The sequence below is a fragment of the Chelon labrosus genome (assembly GCF_963514085.1).
Source record: "Chelon labrosus genome assembly, chromosome: 19".
Taxonomy (NCBI): Eukaryota; Metazoa; Chordata; class Actinopteri; order Mugiliformes; family Mugilidae; genus Chelon; species Chelon labrosus.
Genome location: NC_140352.1, coordinates 6,903,048 through 6,912,673, shown reverse-complemented (window position 1 = coordinate 6,912,673; position 9,626 = coordinate 6,903,048). Strand labels below are relative to the sequence as shown.

The following is a 9,626-nucleotide window of genomic DNA, read 5'->3' as shown; positions in this document are numbered from 1 at the left end:
TATATGACCAAGTAACTCTAGGCTATGATGCGTTTTAGCTGAAAGAAATGCTTAAAACATTACATGAGTGTAACATCACATGGAATTACAGCTATAGAGGCCGGTCATGTTTCACTGGAAATAAACATACTCAGATAAGATAATCCTTTAATTCATCCCAACGTGGTGGTGCAGATGCACTTGAAAGACATTTTAAACTCAGGGACCGGTGGAGAGAAAACACACTTTTCAATTTTCCTGAATGTCCTTAAACGTATCCTTCTCAGTTCAACGTGGGGTTCAACGGGTTTGGAAATGACAGACAGCTGTTTCCATGGAAACCCATCACTTATTTTTGGGTGAAAGACAATACATGGCAGTGTTCCCTGTGGTGAGAACTTTTTATTTTTTTTTTCTTAAGCTTTATTTGAGCAAGTATACAAAGAAAACAAATGAGACAGTTGTTTTTCAAACGTACGAAAAAACAACAGAAAGTGCAATAGAGAAAAGTTTTTTGGTTAGTGTTGTCAGATTTTGAAGAGATGTATAGTTTGATATACGCTGTTAGTTGTAAGAAATATGGACTCTCCCGTCGACTACTGACAAACTTCTACAGGACCTCAATAGAGCCCATCTTCCTACTCGGTGTGACAGTGTGGTATGGCAGCTGCATGGCACAGGACAGGAGGGACTTAGCCCGGGAGTTAAAAACTGCACAGGGGATTGTCGGGGGTGGGGGGTCAGTCCATGCAAACCGAGTCCGAAAGAGGGCCAGCCGAATTGCTGCAGATCCCACCCACCCGGGCCATGGACTGTTCGTACCTCTCCCTTCACAGCAAAAGGTGCGGAGACATCAGAACAACAACCAACAGACTGAGAGTCAGCTTCTTCCCCAGAGCTGTAACCCTCCCCCCTGACACACACACACACCCTCCCCGCCATAGGCTCTATGCAAAGTCATTGCAATGTTTGCACGGTTTGCTGCTGACTTACTCATATGTGTATATCAGTACAGCTCTATTTTTATTTTTATTTTATCTTATTTTATTGTTATAGTGCTTATTCTGCTTGTTTTTATAGCTGCACTATTTAAGCCAGGAGCTACCACCCAAAATTGCATTATGTTCTCACATAATGACAATAAAGGATTCTTGATTCTTGATTCTTTTTTAAAAAAAAAAAATTGGATCAATGAAAAGAAAATTTGGTTAAAATAACAAGCAAATTGATGACATAGAATTGTGAGGAGAGATTTGTTTTTCAAAGTCTATGACTGACAGTCTGTTCCAGAGAAAAAAAAAATGTGTATGCTCACATGACCAAAATGTACAGTTCACATCAAGGTCTCTTTTCAGCCTTTGTATATAAATATTAGTAAGGTTAAAATCTGTGGATTTGAAGGAGATCTCTTTGACTTTATTGGTTAAACAGAACTTATGGTGCAATAGCCAAACTTTTATTCTAAAAAATGTTCCCAACTAAAGTAGAAAAGTGTACTCATCATGTGTTGTTGAAATAGTTGTTGAATATTTTTGTTTCTGTTTTTATAAGTACCTGAAAAACTAGTTTTTTTCCAATTATCGTTTCAGATAGCTCTAAGTGATCAGGAGTGTAATGATCCCTGAGGGAACAGCATCAAAAACAACACAAACATCTTTCGGTTTTATAATTTTGAAGGAATTCAACATACAGCTGACCATGTTGGTTGAATAATTGACTGTTGTCCGCCCACCAAATGTCCCATCACAGCCCTGTGAGTCAACATCAGCAGTATCCCCATGTTGTGTTTAATGACCGACCAAAGGTTGTTGGTGCAGGACGGAAACAATGTCGAGAGAGGACCCACCCACCTAGAGTAGAGGCTACCCATTCCGCTCGGCTCTTCCTGGATCTCGGCTCTGCATCTGTTAAGTAAGTAGCCCTTATTTTGTCGTTTTGCACCGTGATACGAGTACAAAAAAAGATACGAATTATTCGCATCGCGACCTTAGTCACGTAAAGAGCTGTCGTAAATTTAGCTGCGTTTTCTGGCTTGTCTCCCCCGTTGTTGGGAATGTAGGAAATTAGCCTCGCCTAGATAAACAGGCGGTTTAACGGTAACGGCACATCGTCAGCAAAAAACAAAACCACAAAACAAACTAAAAACAAAAAAACGTTTAACGCTGTGATTTTTTTTTAATTACAAACAGCTCCCTGACACTTTATTTTAACACAGCGACTTTATTTGAACATTTTGTCCGCGTCTTATGCCGGATGCTAAATGCTAAAGAGTAACTTCGGAAAGTATTATGTAACGTTAACGGATCTCAGGGTCGGGCTAGGACCTTGGACATCACCGGGAGCTTAAATGGCTTTTCGTATACACGGTTTATTGTTTTAAACATTTATGTGAGTAATGTAATAGCGTTATAGCCATTTGGTGAGTTGTGTAATCAAGGGCCGCAGATGTTCCCTCAGATAAATGGCGTTGCTTGCTGCTATTTAATGCCTGCTGTAAAAGTTTAATGAAAACGATCCCCTTTTTTAAAAAAAAACAAAAACAAAAAAACAATGTGCTTAGCCAATTCACCTGTAACATTTCAAAAGAGTTAGTCGTGTTTAATTTAATTTCTAAGGTGATTTTAAGGTTATTATATAGAAAATACACTTATTCTGTTGGTTCAGGGGGTCTCTGAGTTGACGGTGGTGGTATTTACGATAGTCCGTAAAGGCCTCGTCGATTCTCGTTAGGGAGGCTTAAACTGAAAGCTGAAAAGCTGCAGGGCGTGTCAGAGGTAAAACTCCTTTCAGGAACTCACCTTTGACACCATATGGGTATGAGCACTCACTTGTCACTTCATTAGGTGCGCTACTTACATATAAATGCATTCTAAAGTAACACTAGCACTATACACCAATCAGCCACAACATTAAAACCGCTGACAGGTGAAGTAAATAACATTGACCATCTTGTGATAATTCAGTGTTCTGCTGGGAAACTTTTTGACCTGGCATTCATTCATGTGGATGTTACTTAGACATGTAGCACCCACCTAGACCAGACCAGACACCCCCACCCTATAGCAATGCAGCCTGACACAGGCACAGGAAACAAAAACGCTTTAGGACCAACTCAGAAAAAAAACAACAACATGAAAACAATGACAGGACAAAGCTGTATAGTTAAAGGGCGTGTCATCGGTAAAAATGCCTTTCAGGAACTCACCTTTGGCACCATGTATGTATATATGTGTATATAGCTATATACAGTCACCAGTTCATCAGGTTCACTAGTGAATACAAATGCATCCTGATATAACAATGCACTATCAACTGTATTTTAATTTTGGAAGTTGTGGTTTGCAGTACTATTGTGTTGTCCTGACACATGTTCCTATTGTTTTGACCAGCCCATTTTAGTCAAAAGAAGTAAATAATACAACAAATTTATTTTGTGTTTAATTCAGTACAGTTTAATAGTACCACAGACTACATCTTTTATTTATTTGTGACGTCTATACACATTAGACTGTGTGGATAAACTACAAAACCTGTCTGACGGAGCGTTAACGTCTCTGTCCTGTTTCAAAACAGAGTTCTTTGTTTCTTGTGTGCATGTAAACAAAGTTAATTTACAGTCTGCAGGATTATCACTCATTACAGGTGAATGACCTGCAGCTGTAAGAGGTATTTTTAGTTAGCTATGGGATGTCACAGTGGCTTCTTGTGTAATTCAGACTTTTGTGGTTGGTGGGATCATACCGACGTGATTATACATAAAAGTGATTTATATTATGTAACTGAAAAGGTCCAGGAACTCGTTTTCAGAGTTCCCTCTTGTGCTTTTCTAGAGAGAGGAATGCAAACCTCAGTATTGTCCGTAGAATAAATAATTGTGAAACTCAGAAAAGTGTTTGTTTTTTTCATTATAAACAGAAACTGAGTTCCTAAAAACGCTCACCATTATATTTTAAAATGATTGCCCTCACTTGTATAACACAGTGACTTCCTTTGACCTCTAGGTTTTGGATATGAGCTACCCAGGCTACCCTCCTCAGTCCGGTGGATACCCACCCCAGGCAGGTGGATACCCTCCCCAGGGTGGCGGATATCCACCCCAAGCCGGCGGATACCCACCACAGGCCGGTGGCTACCCACCAGCGGGAGGAGGCTACCCACCACAAGCAGGCGGATACCCACCACAGGCAGGGGGCTACCCACCACAGGCAGGGGGCTACCCACCACAAGCAGGCGGATACCCACCACAGGCAGGGGGCTTTCCACCACAGGCAGGGGGCTACCCTGGCCAGGCCGGTGGCTACCCTGCCCCAGCCGGAGGCTTCCCTCCTCAAGCAGGCGGATACCCACAACAGCCTGCAGCAGGAGGCTACCCCTCCATGCCACCAGCAGGTGAGGCTGCAAATAATATAACTAAAAATATCTCCATATATAAATGCAGTCTTTTTATGCCAGTGTTTTCTTCTTACAGCTGGAGGTTGGGGTGCAGCACCTGGTGGCTATGGAGCCGTACGTACATCCTTATCTTTACCTCTGAGCAGCATATGGACGAACTTAATCCCCCTCCAGCTTTACTTTACCCATAATAGTTCTATATGTCGCTTGTGTACTTGGCGCTTACAGCTGTCCTTTATTTACAGCCAGGAGGAGCTCAGCAGGGATACCCAGGGGGCCCAGCTCCAGGCCAGCCCACGCCAAATTACCCCGCAGCCCCTACTAACCCCTCAGGGCCTGGATATGGAAGTGGAGTTCCATCCAACCCCCAGGCACCTGCTATTCCCGTAAGAAGTACTTGTTAACATCCTGGGATTTTTCTCAAAGTACTGTACATACAAGAAAAACAAAACATTTATAAGCATGTGGTATGTTGTCTTCTGTTTCTATAGAAAGGATTCAGGGGTTCTATCAAAGATTTTCCAGGAGCCGATCCACTGAGGGATGTGGAAGTTCTTCGTAAGGCTATGAAGGGTTTTGGTGAGTATGCTAAACCCATCCAATGTTGTGTTATCCCACATCCATTAGCAGTCCATTTGCTCATTCTTGTACACACCGTGAATTAATTCAAAACGTCTCGGAACAGGCACTGATGAAAATGCCATCATTGAACTTCTGGGAAATCGTTCTAACAAGCAGAGGGTTCCATTGGTAGCAGCCTACAAAACTACTTACGGGAAGGTATGTTAATGACATTGCTTTTTGTTATTTCGCTTAAATAATTTTCGTCTCTCCCATATGGAAACTGTATCTTAGCTGGAATTGTGTTTTTATTATTTCTTCTTCTTAGGATTTGTTCAAAGATCTGAAGTCTGAGCTGACCGGAAACTTTGAGGATCTGGTTTTTGCCATGCTCATGAGCCCGTCGCACTTTGACGCATCTGAGTGTAGAGAGGCTATCAAGGTCGGTTCCGTCGCCCCAGACGTATTGTATTCAGCGTTGTGTAATGATAAAACAAAGGCCGGACAATCACTGATAACCAATGAATGTTGATCAAGATTTACTTGAGTGTCTCGCTGAAGCTTTTCTGCATTTTCAGGGTGCAGGGACGGATGAAGCTTGCCTGATTGAGATTTTGTCCTCGCGCTCCAACGAAGAGATTCGGGAAATCAACAGAATCTACAAAAACGGTGAGTTCGGATCTTGTAACTGTCGTTTCGTGGAGGGAGAGAGTTAAAAAATTCTTCAAAGTTCTTAAACTGTAGACATCTCGCGTTCAGTTTGCTGTCATATTAACTGAATGATGCAGTTTAACCCATTATGAATGGAACTGTAATACTTATCATTTAAAACATTGGTTGCACACAAAAATTTAACAACATATGAATGCACTTCATGATTATTTTCATTCTTGATTAATCTTGCAATTATTTTTTCTTATAATCAACTCTCTTTTTAATCAATTACCTGATAATAGTGCAAAACAGTGAAAATTCAGTTTACCCAGAAAGGGAACCAAGCTGGAACCAGTGGCATTTTGTAATTAGACTAAAAATAAAACCAGCTTCTGCACCTAAATGTTCCGTAGATTGATTTAACAATTAATTAAACCCTAAAATAATTTACGTATATGCTCATTTTACCACTTGTTCCAATTGTGGTAACAGGTTAAAGACTGTTCAAGTGCAGTGCAACCACTTTTCTTATTTAAACTTGCCTAATAGATTGTGTGTCTGGACACAAAATGCAAACGTTATGCAAATGAATATATTTTCCTAATAAAATAAAAAAAAAAAACACCTCCCTTTCAGAGTATGGGAAGAACCTGGAGGACGCCATCAGTAGCGACACCTCCGGTCACTTCCGCAGACTCCTGATCTCTCTCTGTCAGGTAACTTGCGCTCATCTCACGTGAAGGAAAGTGTCTGACTCTGTTGCTGCGTCCCGCCCCCGCGTAATGTGTCTCTTTTTATTCTGTTTAGGGAAACCGTGATGAAAGGGAGACCGTTGACATCTCCATGGCCAAACAGGATGCTCAGGTGCTGGTTTAAAAGTGTTGTAACGTTCTTAGAAACTAATAGCGGAAACGCAGATCATCATCCTCCTCTATTTCTTCCTCAGAAACTGTACGCTGCCGGAGAAAATAAAGTGGGAACTGACGAGTCTCAGTTTAATGCCATCCTCTGTGCTCGCAGCAAGCCACACCTTCGGGCAGGTGATTATTTTCGTTCCTTCCTCCCTGGAATATTTCTGCTCTGTTTTGTCTTGTGTCGCAACTGGAAATACTTATTTTTTTCCTACATATGCTTTTACGCATTTTCAAATATTATGATCATGACCATCTTGCCTGTGATCCTCGCCTTTGATAGTGTTCCAGGAGTACCAGCAGATGTGTGGGAGGGAGATCGAGAAGAGCATCTGCAGGGAAATGTCTGGAAACGTGGAGTCTGGCATGGTGGCCGTGGGTACGTTCCCTAGCTCTCGCTGCCAAACCGCAACCAAGCTGCAGCGGCTTTTCCAAAAACATGCTCAAGTATATATTTAAGTCACGGATCCGATATTGTTTTGCGCAGCTTTCCTGGAATAACTAAAACTATCTCGCGGCTGCAAACGCTGCTGCTGTCTGACCTAAATACCTGTTGATTGATGGGATGCAAACGGTGGAACGACAGGCTAAAGCTGCCACATCTGTCTACATGTGTCATTGTTCTGGATCTGTTCTCAGTGTGCAGTGTCTTGAATCATCTAGCAGGCTTTTAGCACCACGCAGTTGCAGACATTTTAGCTTATCACTTGGTACGGCCCCCCTCAGGCAACATACATATCACAAAAGGCTGTACAAAGGCAGCTGGACTTGCTGGAGGCCATTTGCAGGCGTGTCACCTCTCAGCTGAGGAAGCCACTTGGATGAATGGTGTCTTTGAGAAACCTCAAGCAAGTCCAGTGGCCTTGGTTTTTATCTTCGTTAATAAATACACTACCATGTGGATGACTTTACAGACGTCTGTCCTTGAGATTTGCTTGCAATTATGCAATGAATTTAAGTTAAATCAGTTGTAAAAAGATCCATGCACATCTTTTCATTTTGGATTTAGAGAATGTTGGTTAAAATAATGTAGTTTAGATGCTTAAAGAAAGTGTAATGTTTTATCTAGAAGGTTTATGATGGCCTTTACTGCACAAAATTGGAGCATTCATACATATATGTAGTTGGACTAATATCAAACTTTGCACCTGTTTTCTAGTGAAATGCATCAAGAACACCCCGGCCTACTTTGCGGAGCGGCTCCACAAAGCCATGCAGGTACTTGTGTGTGTTATTCACTTTTAATTACCGTGAACCTCTCTCCTCCGACGCCGTGGAGGGACGGGCGAGGAGACGCGAATCAGCTTTTAACAAATTGCGATGTGTTGACAGGGAGCCGGGACCAAGGACAGGACCCTCATCCGCATCATGGTGTCCCGCTCTGAGGTGGACATGTTGGACATCAGACAGGAGTACGTGAAGACCTACGGGAAATCACTGTACACCCACATCTCAGTAAGTCCCACTAAAGGCCTCGCCTTAAAACAAATTCCATCGCCGTTTTTCTTTTTGCGTGATGCATTTCTCCCGTGTTTCTCAGGGTGACACCTCCGGGGATTATAAGAAACTGCTACTGAAGCTGTGTGGAGGCAGCGACTAAAAGCAAAGAAGGAAAACACCTCACAAAGGACATCATAAACGTCCACACTGAAACAATGCTATAGGACCTTATATCACATCCGATGCATGCATGTTAGTGTCAATTTTTTTCTAAGACCATAGTAAATCATATTAATTTTGTACTCTCTTAGGTGACATGATTTTTGCTACTGTGATAGATGTATTAGACACAGTTGATGAGTGACAAATCAGATTGCAGTATATGCAGGAGATACTTCTGTTCTCCTAAAATATATATATAACTATATTGTAATTGTAATTAACTTTAGAGTAACTGCAATATTTAAATATAATAGTACAAACCTAAAACTAAAAAGAAAACCTAATTTGGGGAAATATTTTCACACACACACACAAAAAAAGAATATAAGATGCGACTCTATGCGCAAGGGCCTATTTTAGACCGTTGTTTTCGATGTCATTTCAATTATGCGCATTTACAAAGACGTGTGAAACTGTTCTCACACTTATTACATATCTTATGATGGCCCACGTTTAATTTCAAGTAACTTTTGAATGTAGTGAGAGAAATATCTGCTAAAGACATAACATTAAAGCGTTTGTATGAACTAACTAGAGTTACACTCCCGCTTGCGAGTCTATGCAAATTAACATATAGCCAAAGACAAATTGTGCTGTGCCTTCTTTTTTTTTTTTAAAGAGCTGCTGTGTAAACTGGAGGGGTAATCTTGCAAATCATCCCCAATCGTAAAGAAACGCAACCTCAACATTGTTGGACCATATTTTGTTTACATCGTCTCTCGTGGTGTTCCCTCTACCGCCAGCAGGGGGCTCTGAAGTGTCAACTCTTAACTTTCTTGCATTGCTTTGCTTGCTGACTTAACTGCACTAACAATGTTGTCACCATCCTTGTAACATAACAGTGATTTAAATGTATTGCGTTAAGGCCATTTAAAAAAAGAAAAGAAAAAAACTTTTCATTTCAATAAAACACATTTGAGCATATCTGCTTGCGAAATGGGATTGTGTATTTTTGCATGAAACACTGTGGATTTTCTCCTCTGAGTCGACAACACAATGAGCAATTTGCATTTCAAAGCCAGCCTCATTTGCACCACCTTGGTCTGTATCACTGAGAGAGTGAGCCAACCCCCCCACCTTCCCCTCTCCCTCCCTCCCTCCTCCCCGTCTCCTGAGCGTCACATGTTAAAAAGGTGCGAGTAATGTGGCTTACATAAGCGATGCACTGTGCATGGCTGTATAATTTGAGAGAAATTGTTCAGGTATGCTTTGTAGCTCCGGTGATATGGCACAGAGAGCTTTTCTCGGGGCTATAAATAGTGCCCATGTTGGAGACACGGATGTCCTAAAGTCGCTCTGCGTTCGCCGGCCTCAAAGTGCAGCCTTAGAGGGAATGTGCTGGGCTGGGGTAGACAAATGCCTTCATAGAAATAATAAAAAAAAGACCCCACCAGCCAAAGAGTACAAAGACGGATGAATATTTAATGTCGGCATTTGTGTATTTTCTCTCCAGCCAGCAGTGTTTGC

General features: G+C 41.6%; 1 protein-coding gene across 1 annotated transcript; it reads left to right on the top strand.

The window, feature by feature from the left end:
• Positions 1-1,761: 1,761 nt before the first annotated feature.
• Positions 1,762-9,083, top strand: LOC311504399 (annexin A4-like). The gene is made up of 15 exons (XM_084567440.1): positions 1,762-1,890; positions 3,981-4,368; positions 4,448-4,485; positions 4,617-4,757; positions 4,863-4,950; positions 5,057-5,151; positions 5,261-5,374; positions 5,511-5,601; positions 6,223-6,302; positions 6,394-6,450; positions 6,533-6,626; positions 6,781-6,876; positions 7,657-7,715; positions 7,830-7,952; positions 8,038-9,083. Exons 2-15 carry the CDS (start codon positions 3,990-3,992, stop codon positions 8,095-8,097), a joined length of 1,515 nt encoding a protein of 504 aa, XP_084423566.1. The 5' UTR covers positions 1,762-1,890; positions 3,981-3,989; the 3' UTR covers positions 8,098-9,083.
• Positions 9,084-9,626: the final 543 nt, after the last annotated feature.